A 25391-nucleotide genomic window follows, 5' to 3' on the forward strand; every position below is an offset into this window, starting at 1 on the left:
TTCATAAACAAAGGGTTTTACGCCAGAGGCCTGTGGCTGTTTGATTGTGACTGTCAGTTGTTGACAAGCTTAGCAGAAATGAAAAGGCGATTTTAGCTTGACAATGACAACGGAAAATAATGCACGAGACAAAAAGGTTGCCAATCAGGGCTGACACATTATCCAAGCAGAAGACCCATTACCTTCAAGGTTTTGTTGTCAAGTGTCATTTCTGGGGGTTGTGTAAGTTCCTGCTTGAATTTGTTGTCTCCTCTTTAGCGCCAACAGAACAAAAGCACGGATTCACTTCTCTTTACATTCTAGCTGTTGAAGAGTGGAGAGGCTGTGCTCTAAATCGTGCCAATTGCACAAGTAAAACATTTGTTTTTGCAGTTGCCTTTTTCAGTCTGGCATTGTCAGTGTAGCTCTTAACTGCCACCTCTCACTTCCATCCCACAGTGTGACCTTGTTTTTTCTCTGCAACACTGATGCTGGAAATTACCACTTGGGTTGCAGATTCAATAGCACTGACTAAAAGTACAAACAGGATATTATATGGTGCGAGGACGTACGTGTAGAAACATGTAGTGGTGCAAAACAACACAGTTTGCTCCAGTTTCATACTACCTACATATGCATATCTGTATATATATTCATCTCTGACGCATGATAGTGGAGCAGAAAAGCATCACTGTGAAACACCACAGGGAACTGTATCTGTGGTCTGCTGATGTTAACTGATCTATGTTACACTTTTAACCACAGAGACTGACACATGCATCAAAAAGAGAGGAAATAATATAAATGAGTCTCACACGGACCCGCTCGTTTCAAGAAGACAGATGTACTGGTGCAGCTGCCTTAAGTCAATTCAATAAGGTTTATGTTTAATATGGTAAGTTTTGTTTTTCATTGGATCATTGTGACCAGCAACACAAAGCTGATGTGTTTCTTTTTGTCTTCCATTTATTTGACTGTATACTTTAGTATGTTTTTCATTGCTGTTTCTGTGAACTGTGAAGGGAAGAAAGTTGTTGTACTGACACTTTAGAAGAGAGCGCCGTCACTTTCAGAGAGTTTTTTCCGAGAACGTGATGTATGCTGAATAGAAAAATGTGCTTGTGCTTAACCGTGGGATTTGTTAATAAAAGTTGCAAAACGAAGACGGATGTGATTTTGGACATTTTAAGGGTGCAACATTTACAATTAGGGGATAGCGTCACATTTTTTCAAGACTCACATGCTCATTAGACATTTAAACCATTTTTGCTTGCTCTAATCATTCATCTTGTCCATACTGGCATACATGAAGGGATCATTTCTTAACAGGATTCCAGTGTTGAGTGAATCTGAAGACTACACGTTTGAAAATGAAACATTCTAGGGGTGTAGGGCAGGAAGTGAGTTTACCAGATCTCTTTAGCTCCTTAATCTCTGCTTGAGGCTAGCAGCTACTAGCAAAACACACTTGCATATCTAATAGAACCAGAGTTTGACAAATCGGCCGTCGCCATATTGGCTTTTTTTGCAGTAAGACGTGACAAGAGAGGGTGGAGCTGAGTACAACCGAATGCAGCATCAGACATTTATAGGCGACCGAAAAGGTTACAATTGATATTTGTGAACTGAAAAAACACTGTGAAAGGGTTAAAGTTCAAAGACGAAAACATGGACAAGTCCCAGAACAGACAACGCTGTATTAGTGACCTGTCAATCCCAAGATAGCTACACCCTTAAAGCTGACCTGCTTGATCGTCGATTTACTCTAAATGGGACAGTGACTTACTAAATGAACACCACGCTGTATTCAGGAGGACTTGAAACTCGTGATTGAGACCATAAACTAATGTTTACAATGTTTACTGAGGTAATAAGCAAGTGAGAGGTAGGGTTATTTTCTCATAGTCTTCTATACAATCAGACTTCTTTTTGCAACCAGAGGAGTCGCCTCTTGCTGAAAGAATGTTGAAGTTTAAGGCACTTTCGCACTGGCGCCACTTTTCAGAGGAGGTTTCAAAGCTGCATTGGTTTTGATCTTTTTTTTCCACCGTGAGACCGACAATGTTAATGGAGTGTAATACTAAATCAGTAGAGTATACTCTTTTGGAAGAACGATTACAGCAAGCTTTTTTAAATGTAGGCCTATATATGGGCATGCGAGTATTGTTTTAAGACTTGAAAAATATGAGAACCTATCCCTTAATAAAGTAAGATCCTGTAAACTGTATTGAATAACCATTAACCGTTTGTTTATGTGCTTCTTTGGAGTTGCATCTCAGTATTTACTCCTTCTCCTGACTAACACATTTTTTTTCCCTCTGGCACATGGACAGATTTCTCACAGGCAAGTATGTACAACGCCACCACCAACTTTACCATCACTAGTTGCAAAGTGGATACCCTTCAGGGTTTGGCTTACTGTCCAGTGTTTCTTCTGGGTTTCCTTGTCAATGCTGCTGCTCTGCGTGCCTTCATTGCCAAACGGGCCTCCTGGACAGACACCCACATCTACATGCTCAACCTGGTTGTAGCTGATACTGCCCTCATCCTCTTCCTTCCCTTCAGGATCTATGATGCCTTCTTCTGCCTGCCCAGGACTCGCTTGTGTACTTTCCTTATGTTCTTACATTTCATCAACATGTATGCCAGCATGCTGACAACCACGGCCATCAGTGTCCAGCGCTACCTGGTTATAACGTTCCCACTGCAGGCCAGATCATGGAGGAAGAAGAAAGAGATAGCTTTTGCTGTGTGTTTGCTCTTTTGGGGACTTCTTGGGACAGCAGGCATTATATTCCGAAAGGACAATTACCCGGAAAAACTCTGGACCTGTTATGAAAGATGTAAAAATCTGCCACTTAATCCAAAGTTGATGGTCATTCTGGTGTTTCTAGGCTACATCGTTCCACTGTTTATTGTTGTTTTCTGTTCCAGTTGCATCATCCGTATTCTGTTAAAGGTGAATGACAGGCCAGAGGAAAAGCAAAGCACCATTGGCATAGTCACAGCCAACATGATCGTTTTCATTGTCTGCTACACACCGATCCATGTTGGCTTTGTTGTCAACTACTACAACAAATTACCAGAAAACTGGAATATTGAATACTTACCTGCACATGTGTATTTACTTGTGTCTGAATGGATTGCTTCCACAAACTGCTGTTTTGATTCCATCAGCTATTATTTTCTATTGAAACGCTTTTATTCATAAGTACGTGGGAGTACAAGCATTTTAGACTGCACAATGAAGGCCTAAAATAAATGATATTTTTGAAGGGTTACTTCACTGATCTCACACATCAAGTTCAGTTTACTGGTCATGAAAAGTAATATTTAGCCTGTATAATGTACCTCTGGAGGGAAAATATCTACAACTAGTATCTTGGCTTAACATTTTTGACATAAACATGCATTACAAATTGGAGGTGTGGGGTTTGAAAGAAGTGGACATTAAGGGGTTTACATGTTGCATGACGCATGGAAATGCCAGTCGTGCCGGGGGGGGGGGAGTCGCGCTTGGTTTTTGACAATTCTTTAATTTTATTATGTCTCTTGAGAGCCCTAAAACCTTTTGAATGCGCATTACCAAAACGTGTGAGTACCCCTTTAAATTTGCAAAACTGTCTGACTAATTGCAACGTCTATTATTTGACCATTTTTCATGAAATGTGTAAGCTATGGAAAAATAAACTTCTCAGCTTGTTCCATGTGATTCCTCGGTTCGTAATTGGTTCATTGCACAGTTGATTTGTTAATATAGCTATTCACTTCTGAATCTGATTTCGCCTTAATCATCAAGTTGCTGCATGAACTCTTCAGCTGCTGCAGGGATGGATGATCATGGGGTTCATGTGTGTGATTTTGGGATATAAATACCTGTTCCATAACTCACTCAACCTTCTGCTGACCTTACGTCTGATGTTCAAAGCAGAGAACAAGGGCTATTCTCATCTCTGCACCAGACCTCTCAACAAAACTAGTCGGTGTCTTGCTCTGCAGCACAGCCAAACGATAGCCAGTCAATGCACAGGCAACTCCCATGGGAGTTCAAGCCTCTCACCCTCTCACAGAGGCCAGCTGAATGAAGGCCAGTGTCCAGCTCCCTCTTGTGGCGAGGAAAGGAAATGCAAGAAAGATTTCCCCCTGCCTCTCTGCTCTAGAGCTTTGGCTGTTGAGAAGTTTGAAACAGTCAATCTAATGACATATGTCTAATTTATAGAAAATAAACGACACTAATGACGTACGCATTACTTGAGAGTGTGAAGTAATAGTTTTGCATTTATAAATGTGTGTATATGCGCGAATACGCATGTAATGATATGCATTTATTTCTATGAGTGCATTCGGAACCACACTCGACAACATTAGCAGTCAATTATATAATGCCATTTAATAGCAGTACTCCAAAGATTGATGGTTATTATAACAGCAGTATCTTAGCAACTGCAAAAAACTCAGGCAGGCATCAGTCAAATGAGAAGGCTCAGTTCTGGCTGAGGTCAGGCCTGCGACTCTATTCTAATAACAGGAAAAAAGCTGAACTCAGCAGTCAGCCAGAGTCACGTAAATACTGTACATACATCTTATTCACAGCATTGTCACTGAAAAAAACCCAAAAGAACTAAACAAAACCTCACACTTCAAACACAGTCCTGTCTCAAAGGAGCATGAAGGCCCCCCCCCCCCCCCAAAAAAAACCAAACTGAAACACTATACCTACAGATGATTATTTACACTATTCACAAATGATACAGAACAGCTCCTTTTCAAAATGCAAAACGTTCTTGTGCTTTTCCTCAGTACTGCACAGTATAATGACTATAAACAGAAAAAGGATGACTACATTCATTCACTCACAATGCTGACAGGTATTATCAAGATCCTCCAGTATGGCAGTTGACGGACAGACAATCACTAGACTACAGAACACGACCAAAAAAGCCCAGGATCAGGACAGATATGACACAAAATGAGATACACAGAGTTCCCTCACAGCATTTTTCAGTCCATTTGAAGGTTTGCTTACGAACTACTTATAAATCGTTATTATTACATATCGGAATAAACATGGCTCATGTCATGGCATCAGTGAAGGCTTTACAGTATAATCATTAAGGGCATGACAAAAGAGTCTGCATTCATTCTTACATATTTACAGGACACAAGTGTGACATGAAAGCAGTTCATAAACAGACCCTCAAACACTGCTGGCAGCGCTCCGTGTCAGTAGCATCCAGACGGACAGGGGGAGCTGAAACAAATGATTTCAACAGTACAAGCCGACATCTAAATAAAAAAATAACATTCAGCGTGTAAAGGTCAAAGGCATACGTATCACAAGTATTCTGCAACAAGTGAGTTCTCCGGGACCACAGTACACGAGGTGCACTGCTGACTGAAATGGTCTTCATGGCACTTTAAAACAAGTTTCTCTCAGTTTTATTTTTTTGCTTTAGTAATCAGGCATCAGTAAATCATTCATGTTTTTTGCGCGCATATGTAAAAAAAAAAAAAATAGTATCTTTGTGATTTCAATCTTGAAGCGGGTTGATATGAAACTTTCAGATTTTCAGACATATATAGCTACAATGACATGATACATGTTTATTTCTGTTTGCAAGCTAGTGCCTGATATCATTTTTTTTGTTTGGAGTTACTGTTTATCTTACATAATCATATTAATCTAAATCAAAGTTTACTATGTACAGATAAACCATATATTGCTGCTCACCAGTACAAACCAGCATTAATTTGCTCATGACTGACTGGGAGTGAGCGTGAAAATCAACAAATTCTCACTATTTTCCACAGCCGTTTTCATCAGGTCTTAATTGCTTTTTGCTTCTTTATCTCGTCTCTTTTTTTATGACTTCCATCTCCTCGCTAACACACTCACACCATGTCCTGTTGATCTAAACAGCGACCATTTTGCGGCACAGGACACTTTGACGGGCTGAATATATTGTCCCACTTGCCTGCTGGGAACATTTCCATTACCCCTATTGGCTTTGAGTGAGGCCAAAGGTTTCAATCATCACTGCTGTAACCGTCACTTTGTTCTGTATCACGTCTGTGGGACCTTGACCCCCTGTGGGCTCAGGGGAAAATTTTGCCCAATAAAACCGGACTACGTTCTCTAATTCAGCGTAAATGAATGTGTGTGTGTGTGTGTTTGTGGATAAAAAACCTAAGGTGACAGTGAAGGACAACGTGTTCATATATTACAGTGGATTTACTTTAAATCCTATAAAACACTCTCTTTCTTCCTTTCTGTCCAGCTCCAACACAAGTCAGTCCAGTGATGGTGCGCAATCTCTCCAGACGTCCTCGTGAAATAATTGGTAATTCAAGAGTACATGGCGCGTAAGGAGGCAAACGAATAGAGCGATGGACGGCTGAGATGCCGTCATTACAGAGAGCATGCGGTTGGCAGAAATAGTGCTGACGTTCCAGTCCTGTACTCTGCTCTCCAAAGACGTGAGTTATGGTCCCATATCCCTGTGAGACAGGTTAGAGGCATTTGGCACACACAAGTCGTGCTTCTCGTACACATTGAATACTACATACCCTCCGTCACCTGTGCAAAAACATGTATGCATCTACTGTATGCGTGACGCAAAGAGGACAGAGAGAGAAATAGAAACAGAGAGAAGGATTTTGCGCTTCCTCATCCTCCATTAAATTTGTGTTCACAGTCAGTTTTTTGTCTGATGAGTCACCTGCAGCTTCTACGACGCTAAGATTTCGCAGTTTCCCTTCAAGTACCTAGTTGGCAATCGGACCAACAGGTAACATAGCGGAGAACAGATGGGTGGCAGTCTTGTTAATGTTATCCAAGAGGGAAAAGGAATCCCACTTCTACAGCAGTATATTACTGGCTCTGCAGTCTCAGTTAATCTGCACAGACAAGGTAGCCTCTAAGTGCCATGTCCAACTTTGTCTCCGTTGTCTCTGCCCCCCTTTCTGCTGTTATCCTTTCTTTCCTTTCTTTATTTCTTTCTCCTACATGCTCTCTCCTCTCTCCTCCCTCATCCTGCTGCCGCTGAGTAGCCGGAGAGAGAGGCAACTCTGCAATGCAGACGCAGCAACAACCTCGATCCATCTGACCAATTAGTGTGAGCTAGGGTATGAGTGGCAGACCCAGCAGCCAGTCATAAAGAGAGGCTCATCATGGGGCGGAAGGGGGGCCTGAAAGACTGACAGAGGAGCTCAGAGGGGTTGAATGACAAATAAAGATGTAGGTAGAAGAGAAGTGAAGGGAGAGGGGAATGGACAGAATGAGGAGGGAAGAGAGAAGTGAGATCTATGTAAATAAAAAAAGAGAGCTCCAGACATGGAAACACTCCCATCCACTTCATTTCCTCAAGAGTCACTGGCCGGTCTGAGTCCTATCACTGCAGTTCTTCTTACTCATCAGCTGGCTGAGGTCCACCAGCTCGCCCAGTTCCCCTCGCTCCAGGGCTCCTCTCAGCAGAGCCCTGGTCAGCCCGGGGGGGTGTTGCTGGGACACGTAGGCCTGGCCACTGGGAGCAGGCATGGAGGGTGGAGGCAGGGGGACGGGGACCATGCCGTGGCTGCTTAGGATGTATCCTTCCGGGGCTGGCCAGCGCAAAGGCAGCGGCTCGCCATACTCCATTGGGGCACTGGGTGCTGAAACCACCCTCCGACGCTCGGGCGAGTCCTGGGGGGTCATAGGGTATACATATTCTCCTGCAGACTTCCGGAGAGGAGCTCTGGGCGTCCCCTTCACTCCTTTTTCTTGCTTGCTCAGGCAGACGTAGTGCTGGCGTGGCGCGTCAATTCCACGGCTCTCACCGATGTGTCTCCCGCCTCCCCCCTGCTGGAAGAGTCTGGTGGTCAGGTAGACGGAGGAGGGGATGCGGCAGGGAGAGCCCAGACCAACAGAGCCTCCCCCCAGGTACGTCTGGCTAGTGTCCCACCCTCCAGAGTTGGAGTCAGACAGTCGTAGGCCTCTGCGTTTCTGCTGGGGCGTGTGCTCCGGGGTTGGCAGGAAACCCGTGTCGAGCTCTCCCGACTTCACCCAGCCGTTGGGCATGACAAACAGGGTTTCCCCGCCCTGAGTGCAGGGGCGCTCCCCGCCTCCCTGCCGCGTCACACTGAGCACGGAGCCTCCCATCCCACCACCGTTAGTCAGCAGGCCTCTTTCACGCCGCTGGATAGAGGACTGGGAGGTGTTGCCGTGGCGGCGGTTGGCAGGTTTGTGGGCCATGATCCAGCAGACGGCGAGGCCGGAGAGCGCCGCCCCGATGGTGAACGCGGACACAGCAGACGCCACAAGCAGGTTGAGGGAGACCAAGCTCTCCGGTTCAATCAGCAAACTCTGCTGCAGAATTCCTAAAGATTAAGACACACAATTACAAAGATGACATTTAGTGGAACAGATGGACATTCTCTCTCAATGTCTGTCTAGAGGGCGCAGTTGTAAATGATCATTACTACAAGCGCTGCTACTTCTACTGAGTGTTTCTCCCCTCACAAGATATAATAATTATTAAATCAATAACCAAAATAGCACTCATAATTGGTGAACATGGGGTTCAGCATTATACAATGATTGTCTTTTAAAAGGAGCTTCACTCCAGTCTGGTCTTGGGGCTTCACAGGCTCCAGGTTCAGAGAGGCCTGCACTTGTGATCAGCACAGCTCAGACCACAGCAGCTGACGCTCCCTTTCTCCTCTCTCCTCTCCACCTCACACTTTCCATCCTGCAGCCCGGTCAGTGAGTCTCTCCTCGCAGCACACTATTACCTCAGTGTTTCCACCCAGCTCTAATCACTCCCATCTGCAGACACAGCAGCACATGCCTGTCCCCGGCTCGGCCTCTGCTTGCACATTCACCACTCGGATTAGAAGCTGTCAGGTCTGCAGCCGGGCATCACTGACTTCTACTATCGGTTTCTAAGTGCAGGTAAAAAATGTGAAGCCCATTTGTTTGAAACAAATGAGTTTGATGAAGGCTTGGAATGTGCTATGTGCTTTTTTTTTCTGTTTGGAAATTCGGAACTACCTACGTGGATTTCACGGCTTTGAAACTGGCCTAAAGAGGAAAGGAGAGGAAATTACTTTTATTTTTTTTCTTTACTGTTTCAGAGCAAGGTTCAAAGAGGCCCTCTCTGGCACTGCTGCAGTGACGTTTGAGCCTCGCAACAGAGGTGACATCAGTATTTCATGCTAAGCTTTTTCCAGCTCACAGTTTACACTCGGCCAATCCTCTCTCAGATGCTCAGCTTTGAGAGAACAAAGCCTGGTGACCAGGAGGATGTCGCACCTCCCGTCCCGCAGTCTATAGTGGTATCGTCCACCAGCAGTTACACCTCCCACATCATCCCTAATTAAACTGTCTCACACTGGGAGCGTTTTGACCTGTAGGCAGTGAGGTTGAAACCAAAATCCCAGTTCGACTCCCACCTGAAAAAAGACACCAAAACACCCAGTTGCTAATGTAATGGTTGAGTGGATCTTGCTGAGCTGGGGGGGAGGAAATCCCATTATACCTATAATTAAATTAAAATGTGCTCAATTACAGAAATCGTCAAAAATATTCTCTCTCATGGAAGTACAGTATCAGAACAAAATGGTCAATGACAAGCAGACAGGTGTAATGAGAGATTTAGCCACTAGGCGGCGTCTGCCCTCAATCCGCTGTACACAGCCTGAAACATAAATGTCATAGTGCTGCAACCCACCATCACAGTCTCCTAGATGGGAGGTGGCATTTCCATATTCCACATCTTGTTGAAAAGGCAGCCTGCAACACACGGAGATCAGCACATCAGAGACTTCAATATTTCTCTTCATATACAAACACCATCCAGTAGGAAACGTGTTATTATAGTGCCCTTAATTCAATATATACAGTTACGGTATGTAATCGCTCATGGACGAATGTTTACAGTTGAACAGAACAGAAACAAATGTTATTGAAAATAACTCATGAATGTGAACCGTTTACTTTTTGTATGCACATGTTCACATTAGCATGCAAACTGCACATTAGTGGGGACATTTGTTGATAGTTATCAATGAAATGGATATGGTACATATTGATGTATCATCCAGTGTAATAGGATACACTATTGATTTTCTCCTTATGCTTGCCATCATCCCTCAGGGAGGTCAGAGGTCAGGGTCAGCCACAGCGAGTACGGATTGCGATACTGCTTACAATGTTTGACTTGACACCAATAATCCTTCATATTGTTTATGGGAACATGAATTTATAAAGGATAATGATAGTAATCATTTTTTTAACTATTATTTTTTGATAAAGGTTGGTATTTAATATTGTAAATCATGCTGAATCAAATACTATACACCCACACATCTTTACTGGTTTAGTTAGCTTACAAACTGAAATAAATACTAAATTGAAATAATATAAATTTTTACATATTCATAACATTTATTTTAATCTACTACAACATTTTACCATTAGTGTGCAGCTTTATTTAAACTTCCTGACTGAAATGGGATGTGTGCTGTAATTCAGTGGTTTCTTGCGTAACCAGCAAATAGACCAGAATTCCATTAAATTACTATGACAGCCTCAAATAAATGAATAAGTAAAAAAAGAAACCTTTTGCACTTAACTGATTTATATTGTTTAATATGTCTGGACCTTATACATATACCACTTTAGTGTGTTCTTATACGTAACTATAGAATATTGAGTGTGTTTGTTTGGCCATTTCTTTACTTATTTATTGATAATTTTCTTCTTTGTTGTATTTTCCCCCAGTTGAGTAACAAGTGTCGTTGTCCACCATTTGTCTGTTATTGCTGTTTCTTTTGTTTTCTTACATGTGTAACTATGTCCATAATTCTCCTTGAGGGAACATTGTGGAATAGACAAAAATCGAAAGCCTTGCTTGCAGTCACGGGAGCTTGAACACTGTCATCGTTTAGCATTTATTCTCCTTATATTAGGTGATAAAGTCCACATTCAACACTGGCTTACTTGCCAGACCTTTTCATGAACAAAATACAGGAATGTTGTGACTTTGCCAATAAAATTCTCCACATATAATAACTTGTCCTGAGTCTGCAGGCAGCAGAGGAAAGAAACTGTTCACAGGCTGGTGTGTGTACGTGTGTGTGTATGTGTGTGTGTGAGAGAGAGTGTGTGTATGTTGTTCTCACCGTGTGCCTGGTCTCAGGAAGGAGCAGGTGCTGCCTCTGGTCCAGCCACAGTATGGGTCCCTGGAGGCTAAACAACTCCTACACACCAATGGAAATACAAAGTTTAGAAAGACTGAGTACTGACCTGATTTTCAAAGTGGCCATTTTTAGCATTCTTAGCAGGAAACTCTCCCTGGGAAATTTAGAGAAAATCAAACCTGGGAACAAGTTTAACAGCTATGAATTTGCAGTGAGTTAGCTTGCTTATTGTCTATCTGGCTAACAGGTAACTAGTTAGGTATAGTGGGCCATTGAAATCCTAAAATGTAAAAAACTATAAGTCCCTATGGATGGGTATCATGATAGTTATTTGTTATTTTGTTATTTGTCTTCAAATGTTATATGTGGATCACTGGTCAAATGATAAATCCTCATCTGGTATTCATCACTGCAGTCACACGTACTGTATCATGTTTCTACATGTTCATAGTTTCCTGTATTCAGCTGTGATGTATGACCGCTGTGGGAATCAGGTTCACAGTGTGGGGTTCTACTTCAAAAGATCTTCCCCATATGTGCAGTAACAAAAAAAATCCTTCTTGGTAATAATATTACATCATCTATTTTATTACAAACTAACATCAAGACGATGTTGAAGCCTCTCGTGTCAAGTTAAGTATTATATCCCAGGGATAAAAATTCTCCCAAAATAAACAAGTTAGCTGTAGTTTGACAAACACACATACAATCTATCCCTTGCTGATTGAAACATCAGAAGAACTGCATTACATTTTTTATGGACAACTGTACTATTAAGGAGAGAGAGAGCTCAGTGACCAAACCAAAGTTGGCCACTAAGTCTTACCTTGGCTAACGGCCATGGCTACATTTAAAGTAACCGAATTATCATACAAAGAAACATTGAGGAGAAGAAGAATACTCTCCGAGGCAAAACCAGGTGACAGTGTGTCACTTACTTCATGCAACGCGAGTGCAGGTGGCAGCGAGAGGTGGGCACTCGGACCAGACAGGTGGGGAAGGCCAGCAGCAGAGAGTGACTGGTCCGGTCCAACGACAGAGACAAGAGCTGACGAGCCTGAGGAGAGTCCTCACCACACCTGCAGACAGCAAGACACAGATGTGTGAAGGCTGGAAACAGAGGTTAAGGAGCCAGCAGACGGAGGACAATGTACACCCTTTGGCCTCAAATCAAGTTGTGACAGGGTCAAAGGCCTCATCTGTTGGTAAGTCAGACAGACTCATGACCTAACCCTTAAAGGGTCACAACATCAGCACTGTTTTATCTCGGCCTGCTCAGCTATAGCACAGAGCCAGAGCTGCGTGGTATGGAGAAAGAAACTCTCTTTTGTGAAAGCTGACAGTGGATGAAGCCAAAGTCCTTCACACTAAATCTATGTTATGTTTTTCTGCTGCTACGAAAGATTGGAAAACATTAAAACAGGAATAGTTTGTATATATTATGATACATTTAACAGAGCTGAAACATTTCAATAAGTCAGTTGACAAGAAACTATTTAAATGACTACTCAAGCTTAAACTCCACATATTCTCTGTTCTACCCTGTAGTGCACGCTCTATGCTTTTCTTTGTATCTTTTGGCTTTGGACTGTTTGAAAAACACAATTTGAATAATAACCATGGACATAATAATGTATGACATTTTGTAGTATTTTTTGACATTTGTTATTATTAATTTCTATTAAATTAATAATAAATAAAAAAAAAACTTTCCATGGCCATCAGGGGGCGACTCCTCTGGTTGTATAGAAGTCTATCAGAAAATTACCCTACTTCTCACTTGATTTATTACCTAAGTAAACACTTTAAACATGAGTTTATGGTCTCAATCGCTACTTTCAAGTCTTCTTCAATCCCACATGACGTTCATTTAGTAAATGATGGTGCCATTTACAATAAAGCAGGTATGCTTTAGGCCGTGACTACCTTGTGACTGACAGGTCGCTACAACGGCGTTGTCCGGTCTGTGAGTCATCAGTGTTTTTGTCTTAGAACTGTAACCCTTTCACAGTGTATTTTCAGTTCATGAAAAATAATTTAGTCTAACTCTTTTACTATATATGTGAATACAACTGTAACAGATACGGTCAAATAAATAACTGAGTTTTATTCTTAGCTGCACTTCAAAAATGTTAAAGTGAAATTTTCAAAATAAGTGTAATTGCAGACAGTTGTCGTGTGAACTGTTGCTGCTGCTCTCAAGTTCTCAAGTAGAAGCAGGCAGCATGAGACCGTATCTACCTGCAACAACGTTTCAATAACTTAATGAAGATCAAGGACAAAATGTCCTGACTCCTACTCACTTCTCTGGGTTGTATGCTTCCACCTCCTCCAGAAACACACTGCCGTGGGAGACAGAATCTCCGCTGGAAATCATTAGAAACTTCAGGATGGTTCCTCGGGTAGAGCCCAGGAACAAGACGGTATGGTTCTTATGGGGACCGGCTTCAGTGTCCGCCACCATGGATGTCAGCTGGTACCTAAACACATCAATAGTGAAACCAAGTTCAATCAATAAAATGAAGTTCTGAGTCAGTATGCGTACCGTCCCATGGTCTTGACCACCCAAGGTCTGTGGCCCAGGAGTGGAACGGTCTCGTCCATTAGTGGGTGGGTCTTCACAAAGTTCAGCACTTCATCCGGCAGTGTGGTGGAGGAGCTGAATCTGGATCCCTGCACTGCACATCCTCCTGGTCTGCAGACAGAAAGAGACAGAAAAGTGAGAGTTGAGGAATAGACAGATAGGAAGAGGAGAGAGAGAGCAATAGAAGTCCAGAGAGAGCAAGAAGAAAAGAGCCAGAGGGGTTCTTTTTGCGGCTGCTCGAGGCTGTGTTAGAAGATTTGCTGAATAGTAGGGAAGTTGCTGTGTGATTGACAGTTGGAGCTTAAAGCAGGGGAGTAACTAGACTATATATGTAGACAGATGCTCAGTAAAGCAGCACTGCAGTATTTTGCCCAAGAACGGCTCACATGCACTTTGCATAACAATACCTCGGTTTAGGCACCGCTTCGTCCGGCACAGGCGTCCAAATAGACTCGGGGGATTTCTGCTCTTTAAACCGGCCCTCAAAGACGTGAGCGAGCTGCTGCATGTCAAACACACACACCGCAGAGCCGGGGATGCTACCGACGGAAAGCAAAAATAAGACAAGTGATGAGAAGAATAGCGTTTGTGCTTGTTTGTGTGTGCACATTGTTTCCCTCTCTTTACCTGTTTGGTGGCGTGGAGAAGAGACCCAGGATGACGTCTCGCCCCTGCATGCGGATGATGTTGCTTGTGGCGTGCAAGAGGTTGAAGTAAAAGTGCGAATCTCCCGGCACGGAACAGTTGAGCCGCGCCTTCAGAAATGTGGTCCACTGTTTCTCGAGGACCCGCTGAGAGCCACCCAGGTCTGCTTTGCACACACGGGCTACACGAGACACCATCACCTGGAATAAATCAAGCACAGTCTAGTGAAATAGACGGACAGTGGAAAACAATAAGAAGAAGAAAGGAAGAGAAAGAAAGCACCTTCTCTAGATGATGAAACTCCATGGCCATCTCTCTGAAGAAGAAATAAATATGAGGCCCCCACTCCATGGAGCTCACAAAGAAGGGCTCTGAAAAATAATGAGAAAAACACAGTTAGACAAACACACACATATATACACACACGTATACACACATACCCACACAGAACAGTAGCGACGCAGTGCCGGGGGCCAAAGGTAATGCTCCACAGTCCGTGACATGGAGCTGTAATAACAATCACATCTACACGGGCCGTTGCTGTCCACGGGCCTCGCTCATCAAATATTCATGTCCTGTTTAATTCATCATCTTGGACAAGACGATACACATTATTTACCATTTATTCATCCAGCACTGTTCCAGCTTTGACCTACCCCAGCTTGTTTTTCTCTCCATGAAAAACAAACTCAACCGTTCAATCTACGGCTTGTTAAAACCGTGAATCTGTAGAGTCAAACTAACCTAAATACATCGCTCTGTCTGAGCGTGTTTCACTTAAAAAAAACCTATGTTTGGTTTCATTGAATGTAGCTTTTTATTTGGCTCCATGAAAAGACAGCCGAACCAATTTCAGTTTTTAGTAAACTATTGTAGATAATGGTGATGGTTTCTGAAATTTGTTTCTAGAATATCAATTGAAGGTGTCTGACACAGGAGAGTCATTTACGTAAATGTGACTGTTTCTAAAAGTACCTCTGAACCATTTGGAGTCGTGTTTGACTGTGCGGAGGGCGGGGCTGTTGCCGAGACTACGATAGATCACCGCGTCGATGGCCAGGAAGTCCGTCACAGTACCAGTAAAGAGACTTCCATCTGAGAGCGAGAGAGAAGCACAGAGGGAGGAAAGGAGGAGATTAAGAAGAAGAAGAAAGGGAACATACAGATTGGAGAGATAGCACAAGGTCAGGAAGATTAAAACCAAACAAGCAATGCAGCGAGAGGTCTGACTATAAATCATTGGTAAAGGTAAACACAAGGGCACAGACGTTTCAGTGTCTGGAGCTTAAAACTGAGTCTGATGTCTGCCAGAAACCCTGAATTCTTCACACTTTAGTGTGCAAACTGAAGATAGTATACCTGCAAATAGAGCCACGTTGGCATGTCGTGGATCATATGGGCACCGTGCCATCCCACTGACAGGCTCTCCCACCATTTCTAGAGTGTCTTTCTGCAAAAAGAAAAAAAATATATGTCGAGATGAACAAACTGGCAAGCACACAGAGAGTGGCCAGCTGACAGATAGATGGTTACTCACAGTGTAGTTGGCACACAGCGGGTTGAAGGCGTTTGTTCCACATACAAACAGGCCACCATGCTGGCTGAGCAAAACCTTGATGAAATTACGGCACTCTCCCTACAGAGAGAAAAGCACAAAGGACACGATTAAAGAGGAGAAGAAAATCACAAGGTACGGGGCAACAGTTTTGAACCAAAGCTAAACTCAGAACTACCAGTCAGAGCAAGAAGGCTGCAACTGTGAAGTAGGAAAAGTGCAGTATAAAACTATCCTTAACACCCATAACCACACTCCATCTGGAGAAACAACAGGATAGAGACTTTGAAAGCTGTCTTCAAAGTGGAGGTTGCTGATTGAGCTGCTGCTACTGAATCTGAAACTTGGTGACACTGGTCAGCTCCTCGGTTCCTTTGTGATACGACAACAGTGTCTGATGAAAAAATAAGCGATGGAACTTGAATAAACCTGTTCATCAGTAGCTAAATTGGTATTTAATGATGCTAGCAAGTGTTACCAGCTTACAGTTGTGTGACAGAGCTATATTTTATTGGAGGATATTTGGTAGCTAACTACTGAGAGTGAGGCAGAAAGCAGTTTTGCATAAAAGCAGCCTCGCTCTGCATACCAGCGCTTATAAAATGCACTAATGACCACATTATCGTATCAATGCTGGTTATGCCTCCTGGAGTCTCCGCTGTATGAATTAAACAAAAGACATATAAAGTGTTAATCAGTGAGCATTACAGGTGCTAATTGGCAGATTTTGATATAGCTTTGAAAAGAGCCAGGCTAAACGTGAGCCGTTTTCCCCTGTTACCAGCCTGTGTGCTAAGCTAACCAGCCGCTGGCAGCAACACCTGTGCTTTTCCTGCTACAGCCTACAATCTCGGGACCCATAGCCTACCTATCGGTCTCATATGGGCCTCTGGGGCCAAGTGGCTTAATTTGGACATTGCTGGGGTTCCGTTGTAACCAGCGTATATCCGGGTCAAGACTTCACTTTTCAATAATTGCTCATTGTTTAAAGTCCGATTAGCAACTTGAGACAGTTTACAAGCTGTTTTTTAAAACATTAAAAAGCTAGATCATCGTCAGACGATAGCCGGTGGATTAAGAGATTTCATTTCGGCCTCTTTTTCTCTCCACACAGACTGTTTAACTGCATTAAATCAAAGCCTGCTCAAACGTGATTGGTCAAGACTTCAAATGGAAACCAGAACGCTTCAGTTACCAAAATCTTGTCCCGTTGCCTCTATAGAGATTATTCCCACTATGAAAAATGTCTACAAAAATCACTCTCAAAGTATCACAAAAGAACATTATTGACAGTATATTTTCAGGAGGAAAATTCCACATTTGAAATAACTGTTTTGCTAGCTCAGTCTCGTTTCAACTAAAATAACATCAACCAACAACAATTGGCCTCTCCAGTTCAAACACAGAGTAGTACTATACGTTTATGAGCATGTATAACTCAATGCCAAGAGCACTTTTTGGTTGGCATTTGGCAAACAATAAAAATAAAGTGCAAATATACCTGTTTCCATTTTTTAATAAGGTAAGCTGAACCAACCAGCTTCTGGTTCTTGCTACACCGTTACAGTACAGACCTGACCCAGACAGTGGTATCAATCTTCTCATCTATCTCTCGGCAAGAAAGCACATGAGTGAATTTTCCAAAACTATTCCCTTTACAAAGTTTGAGTAATGGTGAGTAATGGATGCATTTCAGTTCAGTTCCCAAGTATTGCTGCCATCGTTAATGTTAATAGTTCCACCTGTGCTTTCCGCACTATGGCAAACACATTTCTAAGTGTCTGCTGTGAAAAATGTCTATTTTTGGACTGTCATGACTTCATATGCACACTTACCTAATAGATGCTATAAGACCGAAAAGCATTATGTCTGTTCTATATGTCAGATGATTTACAGCTGCATCATTTACCCTGCGCCTTATAATTTGATCTCTTCATGTGAGTTAGTGGGCTTAAGCTTCAACCTTCTGTCTTTTGTCTTCTCCCTGTTATGCTCTCTCCATCTTGGGCAAGTCTTTCTCCTCTTGTCTTTAATCACAGCTTGTTTTTGCTCATACATATTTTCTTCTTTCATCTGTGTTCTATGAAGCAACAAATCTTTTCCTTTTGTTGTCTCTCTGGCTCTTTCTTGTACCCGGTGGCTGCCCTATCCTCCTTATGTGTTTCTTCCCCACTTTTCCTCCACCTACACACATCCCACCCCTTCCTCTTCCTCAACTGATTTCAATTACTGTTTCCTCCCCGAGGCTGTGTCACTCTCTCTGCTCAGTTTGCTTTATAATGCTTCCTCTTGCCTCTTTCTCTTTTTCCATGAGATTCGCCCAGATTGGATTTTGCGGATGGCAATGCTACATTTATACAATAAAGCTTATATTTTAGGTCACACCCTGTCAAGCGAGCTACCATCCCATCAAATCTTTCTCTTTTGTAGATTTGATCACATACCTTTAATATCTCAGAACATTGTCATCTATCGCTTCATATCCACACATAATTGCCCCACTTCCCCGCAGGCTATGGATGAGATATATGAAGAAGATTGGCAAAATGCAGGTGTGCAAGACAATGGCTTTCAAGCTTCGTGGATATCTTTCGGCCTGGGCAACGTTTCACTGAGCTAACGTGATTTTGTGTAAATACCGTATGCAGGTGCACCCGAAGGAAATAAGGTTTCTCTAACAGCTGTAGTGTCCGTCCATGCGTGTGATAGAATATATAGACGGTGTTGATGCATGTAAGAGTGGATCTCAGGGTGCTGTGTACAAGCACCGTACCTCATGTTTGCCCTTCATCCGGCACACTCGAATGTCATTCTTATTGGATTCCCATGTTCGTTTCTGCCAAAGGAGCAAACCACAGTCTGAATAACTTTGTTCCGTGTGTCTGTGTACATTATCAGTTGTTAGTGCGCGTTTGATTTTGCGTGTGTGAAAGAAAATGAGTCTTACCTTGCTGTAGAACATCTCATCACCTGACATGTTATCCAGCTCCACTCTGTACAAGTCATCTCTACAAAACACACAACAAATCAGTGCCAATTTAATACTACAGGTGTCTGATATATAATGTAAACAATGCTGAGGGAAGGGGTCAGCAATTAGATAGTTTTTTCAGCATTGTTTCGTGAGGGCCTTTTTAAACCAGTTTTCAACATGACTTATGTGTTTATTTCTTTAATTCATGTCAGAATCAAACATCTTGTTCTCTGATTTTATCTAACATCAGATGTAATTTCCCCCATTAGTACGTGAGGGCTAACAGAGTGACAGCAGTTCATATGTTAATATTCATTTGGCAGAAAATGAGTGTATGTGAATGTATGATCTGTGCCGCTCATAACAGTAGCGTGACTCGTTTATAGTTGAATGAAAGTTCTGCTGTTGTTGCCTTAGAACAAATTTCATCACCACACCATTTCTGTTAGACTGCCACCTGTTTGTGTTTTTGATGACACAAATCTGTTCAAACCCGCTAAAGCAGTGGAATTAAAACTAAGTTTGAATTGTGTTTCATTTAAATGAGGTTGACTAACAATGTATTTGTGTTTTAGATTTTTTTTTGCCCAGGGACCACTATTTGCTACTACAGTTCACTATTCTCCGTATATCATATATTAGAGTAATGTGAACAAACAGCTTTCACTTGACATTTAACAACAAGATTGATTGCTTACTCGCTACAACAAACTGAAAATGTCCTCTGCAGAGTGACAGCAGATGGAAGCCGAGGCATCAAATGAAGAGCAAACGGATATTAATGCGAACACGTCAGTAACGCACAGTTGGAGGTGGTTGCCGTTGGTTACCTGGCTCCTATGTAGAGCGTGCGGTTGACTTGGAGGACCGTCTGGATGAGCAGATCCTGCCTCTGAGCCGAACGATGAGCTCTGCCCAAGAACACCGGATACCTCCGCACAACTGACATGGACACACACACACACACAGTCGAATAGAGTGAAACGCTTACTAAAAGGAATCTGGAAATGAAGTGCATTGCTCAAGGATACTTTGATAACAGAGCGAGTCAATCTACATTTACCCTAAAGACTTCTCTAACCTTCACTTTAATTGTATCTTCGCACATTCTTGATGCCTTTCTTTAGGAAAACAAAGATGTGAAGAGATGATGGGTGCAGCACAAGTACACTAAAACACTTTTATCCTCGTTCTGTTTTGCTTTTGTTGATGCATGCAGCTCCATAATGACAAACACTGTGTGCAACCATTACTGTAATTTTATCATAAAAAAAAGAAATTACCTCCCTTTCCTCTCTACATTTCAGATAAGTGGGAGAGTACAGATGAGGCGGAGAGAGAAAGTGGCGGTATCAGAGTATGAGAAAGTTTCAAAGTGGAGGACGACGGTCTCCACAGGGAGCCCTCATCATCAGGAGACAGATTGGGAGAACGTCTCATTGTCCTTGACTGCAGGGGAGGGAGAAAGGAGGACGTTGCAATCCATCTCCACCTGTCTCCACCCCTTCTCTCTTCCCTCAGCCTTCTCTCTTGTCATCTGTATCACCCCCTCCGATCCAATTGTCTCACGCTTCTTCATCTTCCCGGGCCTCTCAAAATCCATAACAATCATTTCTCTTACTCCCTTTCTTTCTGTCTTTACATCTTTCTCTCTCGCTCATATTTATCAGTCTACCATACAGCCATTGAGAGGCCGAGTGAAGTATTTTTATGTATCTGTATGCCTGGGTCCACACACACAAGCTCTGACCCTTGACCCCGATTTCCACCTCCACCATGAGGCCATTCATCATCAAGTCACACACACACACACACACACACACACACACACACACACACACAGCAGGAAGGAAACGTACCCTCTACAGGGACATAGCTGAGAGGACTGGGTTCCTCTGGGAATGAGCCATCCGCCAGTTGAAGCAGCAGGAGAAGAAATGTGAGGGGTGGAGCCACGGTCGCCATGGCAGCAACACACATGCACTGAAGAGAGACGGGAGAGAAGAATATCATTGTTGTGCACAATACATGTTCCTCTGGGTGTGCATGTGCATGAGATTGTGACTGACATTATGACATAATCAACAGGTCTCTCTGTGGGTGTATATGTGTGTGTGTGTGTGTGTGTGTGTGTGTATGTGTGTGTGTGTGTGTGTGTGCAAGAAGAAAGGGTCAGAAGTGCAGCAGGGTGACTGCAGCCACCAGCCTGCCTTCAGCAGGGAGCTGATGTGTTTCTATTGTCTGCTCACTGGTGTAATAGGGCTCTATTGTCAGAACTGTCACTCCATTGTCAAACAGTTTGAATCGAATGGGATTCTCACAGTCATATAACACACCGAGAGACAAAACAGTCACAGGATTACAAAGCCACTTTGGGTGATAATGTTCCTTTCGTTGATTGTGTTTCTGTACGGACATATGGAGGATATATTATTGGCAACTTGCGACAAAAAAAGAATTGCTGGTCTTTAGAGGGAGTAAAAAAAGAAAAGATGAAGGGAGTGACTCGGGGAAGCTGGACAATGTCTTTCGAAAGGTCAAAAGTCAAGAATGCTCTAAATCACAAGCAAGGAAAAGAGGAGGAAAATAACTTTGGTCTTTAAAAGGTTAAGAGGCCACAAAAGGTCACACTGTGCAAGGTCCGCGCACACACACACACACACACACACACACACACACACACACACACACACACACACACACACATGTACAAAACAAGAGTCGACAGCCATGCTAGCTGTTGGGCAAGGCACCAGACCCCCAAACTGCTGTATAAGCTGTATAGTAGCTGCCACAGCTCCTAATATTAGAATGGGATAAATGCAGAGTATTAATATCTCTGTGTGCTGTGCTGTGCCGTGTACATGTGTGACAATATAAGTTGATTTGATTTTAGTTAAATGCTAACATAAGCGTTAAGCAGGTTTAATGTTAACCATGTTCACCATTTTAGTTAGCATGTTACAATTTGCTAATTAGCATTCAACACAAAGAAATGTTACAGCTGTGGCTTAAAGAAATTGCAATACTTTTGTTTATTAACCAAACTGCTGGAGAAATAGAAATATATAGAATATCTTGTGGTGGTGAAAAGTCAGGGGATCACTTAAGTCTGTATAATTCATCATCTGGGAACCATGAATATCTGTACAAGATGTAATGGCAATCCATCTAATATTGAGACATTTCAATCGAGACAAAAGCGGTGGACTGGCAACAGACCAAACTGACCAAAAACCATTGTAGAGGGGTCAAACTGTCAAAAACAAGCCCCCGTGCTGTACATCAACATATCATTCACCTATAAACCCAAGACAGTGAAATAACACTTCAGCACATAAGTTACAACCAGTTATAAATTGTAGCCGCCACGCCATCAAACACTTTGTAGATCTATAAGCTTTTCTATGCATTTATTAAAAATGCCTGTGGCTGAGCTGCACCGTCTTTGATGTGAGAATACTTTGACAAAGGAGAGGATATAAAAAGAGAAGGAAAGAAAAGACAAGACAAATGAGGAGAACAAAAAGGGCGGAGTACTAAGGTTCTTAAGAGTGCCGCTAAAATCCTCGACAATGTTTGATGAAAACACGAATGAAAAGAAAGGTTTGAAATTGAAGAAAAAGACGTGAGCAATGTGAATGTCATCAGCAAATTCAACCTGAATGCCGTGTTCCAAGTTTCCCCCAACCCCAGCTTATTTCCTTTCATCCTCCATCACTGTCCCTCCGTCCCCCACCTCCTCCCTTCATTTCTCTTCCTTTATACCTCTCAGCTTGTGTGTTCCAGAAAAAGAAAACCCTGTTTTCAAAGACAGAACACCAGGTAGAGAGGTAGGTGATGGGCTAGTTGCTAAGGCGATGACAACTGCTATTTGAAGCACACAGATGCACAGATGTAATAGGGATGCTTACATATAAATAAGCATATTCACATGTGTTGCCAGCACCTCAGACTGCGCATGCGTTTGAGTGACAAGCTGTTTGACGACAGCAGTGAGTCGATGTGGCTCTGCAGACTATACACATGGGGCCACTTCAAATAAAAATTCTAGCCCAGAGATTGCAGGTTTGACATGTCTGAGCCCTCTCCTCATCAGAAGCACTGGTACAGCCCTGAGGGGGGGAGCTTGTTTCATCTTAATCTCCATTGGGATTCCCTGAACTAGAGCTGATTGAGTCAGGTGCAGGGGGTCAGCCCCATTTCATTATGGCCATTTCATGAAATAAACCAAATGCTTATTGATGCTTAAAGCTGCAATAAAATTATGTTGTCTTGTATGGACTAAAAGGATGAATGGAATTAAATTAAGCGTGCGTTCCAGAGAGCTTAAGCATCATATGTTTGTGGTTTGCATCATAAAATCCCAGTGCCTCTTCTCAGAGTCATAACGCAGTCAAATCTGAACACACGCCGAGGTAAACATATTTTTAGATTCAGCGTGAGGTTGGATTCAGCGTTTCTGAGAGTATCATTATCTCCATCCGTCACATAATAAACGTCCATACATTTCATTAGATATTGTAGAAAAAAGATGCTCCTGATAACTCAGGACAAAATCATCACATCACATCACTGTCTATACATTAATGGGTACATTGCAGACAGGAACTGCTAATAAATGATTTGCCAGACATTTAATGGTGCAAATTTGCAGAAATGTAAAAAAATATAGACTGAGTAAATGCTGTGGCAGATGTAGTAAGACACAAATGTACATTACTAAGGCTGCAACCCACACACAATTACGTTCAAATACAACCAAACTGTCCCATCAACAACAAAGACTCTTCTCTATCCATTCATATACAGATACATACAGACAAAAAACTAACAAAAATGTGTTAATATATACATGCAGTGACTCTGCTGAAAGCCTGCATGTAAAGAGAGAAGCTGGGCATCCCTCTTTCCTTCCTCACTCTGTTCCTTTTTCTCTCACACACAAACACACGTGCAAACCGCCTTCACATGCTACATACCAACAGCCAGCGGCCTATCATTGATGTAGCCTCCTCATTAGAATGTGTATTGATTAAAGCTATCGATCTATAAGATAAACCCTCAGATCTGGGCCAAGGCCAGCATATTAGAACTTTGCTGCTGGACAGTGCCATGACGAAGGCAGTATTTTTAATGCTCTGGGCTATAAAAAGAGGTTTGGGGTAGCGCTTTGACGCATGGTTATCAAGGGTTCTGAGTTCTCCCTGCAGCGCCGAGAGACAGGACAGACAGATGAAAGATAAAAGACAGACGTGGTTTGAGTAACAGACATAAAAAGAGGAAGAGAGACACCGCCTGCGACAGACTTGCAGCTCATCAAGCTATTAAAAAAAAAAAACAGACTCCTGTTGACAGAATGAGTATCATGAAATCAAGGCAAGAGAGACAGGCGAGTGGAGAGAAGAAAGGGTGTTATGTATTTGTGTCAGATCTTGTTGGCGTGATAGGATTAAATGGTGTGACACTGACACGGTTATCATGGGACGCATGTAATGACGGCGACAGCCGCGCAGTGCAATCTACCCTCATCAGGCAATAACCCATTAGCAAATCACCTGCTAACACTCACATCATTAACCAATCAGCAGGTCATCTGAAGAAGCATAATCACCTGCTTTCGCCTGTTATCAGTTTGTCCATGTTTCGTCCTCATCAGCTGCGACTGAGCTCCTTTTGATGAAGTCTTTTTTCTCCAGTGTGCTCTTGTTCAGCTGCCACATGGCTGATCCGACGGGAAGGCTATAGGGGTCAAGCAGCATGCTGGGAAATTCTACACAGCCCCACATTATGTCAATAAACTACATGAAATATATCCATTCAATATTTATCCATGATTCCATCCTAAAATGCCTCAGTAGCCTTTAGTGCATATGGGACATGCTCATGTTTACACAAGGCATCTCAACTATTAAAGCTACTGAGCAAAATCAATACAGTCTCATCCTGCTAAACAGAGACCAAGTAAAAAGCAACATCCCTATCCGCACCGAGCAGCATTTACTGACCACGGGGAAGCATTGAGACATAAATACAAAAGGCCTCAGCGGTCCGTCTGAAGGCACAGATGCACAGCTAAAACCAAGCCCAGCGTTGGTGTTGTCGAAATGCTTGAGTCATGACTTGCTGCAACCAACTACAGTACAGCAATAAATTAATCATTTGATGTGTGTGTGTGTGTGATAGAAATTGGACAAGTAAAATCGAAGCACTTCTGTTCATTGGTGTTGACATTTTTCTAGTCTCTGTATCTGAACTATGTTTTTTTCTGCGTTAAATCTGTCATTGTTATTAGGTCTACAGGCAAAAAAATGTCTCTCTCCCTCTGTCTCTCTCTGTCTCTCCCTCTGTCTCTCCCTCTGTCTCTCTCTCTGTCTCTCTCTCTGTATGTCCCTCTGTCTCTCTCTCTCTCTCTCCCTCTGTCTCTCCCTCTCTCTCTCTCTCTCTCTCTCTGTATGTCCCTCTCTCTCTCCCTC

The 25391-nt window shown here is 42.7% G+C and overlaps 2 protein-coding genes across 5 annotated transcripts in view; one reads left to right on the plus strand and one right to left on the minus strand.

Moving 5' to 3' along the window:
- The first annotated feature begins 802 nt into the window (after positions 1-802).
- On the plus strand, positions 803-3684 carry LOC116387515 (G-protein coupled receptor 55). Its single transcript, XM_031854699.1, has 2 exons — positions 803-874; positions 2313-3684. Exon 2 carries the CDS (start codon positions 2330-2332, stop codon positions 3188-3190), a length of 861 nt encoding a protein of 286 aa, XP_031710559.1. The 5' UTR covers positions 803-874; positions 2313-2329; the 3' UTR covers positions 3191-3684.
- A 1644-nt stretch (positions 3685-5328) lies between these two features.
- The window catches only part of LOC116387513 (semaphorin-6B-like), a 28212-nt gene continuing 8149 nt past the window's right edge, over positions 5329-25391 (minus strand). For all 4 annotated transcript variants that reach the window (XM_031854696.1, XM_031854698.1, XM_031854695.1 and 1 more), the window contains 16 exons: positions 20775-20898; positions 19746-19857; positions 18889-18949; positions 18715-18777; positions 15924-16022; positions 15746-15836; positions 15362-15481; positions 14669-14757; positions 14369-14586; positions 14149-14280; positions 13703-13852; positions 13461-13637; positions 12096-12236; positions 11140-11217; positions 9687-9748; positions 5329-8334 (listed from right to left, as the gene is read on the minus strand). In XM_031854696.1, coding sequence (XP_031710556.1) covers positions 7349-8334; positions 9687-9748; positions 11140-11217; positions 12096-12236; positions 13461-13637; positions 13703-13852; positions 14149-14280; positions 14369-14586; positions 14669-14757; positions 15362-15481; positions 15746-15836; positions 15924-16022; positions 18715-18777; positions 18889-18949; positions 19746-19857; positions 20775-20895 — 2700 coding nt within the window. In that variant the 5' untranslated portion in view covers positions 20896-20898 and the 3' untranslated portion in view covers positions 5329-7348. The remainder of the gene's footprint in view (positions 8335-9686; positions 9749-11139; positions 11218-12095; positions 12237-13460; positions 13638-13702; positions 13853-14148; positions 14281-14368; positions 14587-14668; positions 14758-15361; positions 15482-15745; positions 15837-15923; positions 16023-18714; positions 18778-18888; positions 18950-19745; positions 19858-20774; positions 20899-25391) is intronic.

Source organism: Anarrhichthys ocellatus, unplaced genomic scaffold, assembly GCF_004355925.1.
Source record: "Anarrhichthys ocellatus isolate YVR2014 unplaced genomic scaffold, GSC_Weel_1.0 scaffold15, whole genome shotgun sequence".
In the NCBI taxonomy this organism is placed as follows: domain Eukaryota; kingdom Metazoa; phylum Chordata; class Actinopteri; order Perciformes; family Anarhichadidae; genus Anarrhichthys; species Anarrhichthys ocellatus.

Coding starts and splice junctions, on each gene's coding strand:
- LOC116387515 (XM_031854699.1), top strand. CDS start 2,330: ATGTACAACGCCACCACCAACTTTACCATCACTAGTTGCAAAGTGGAT.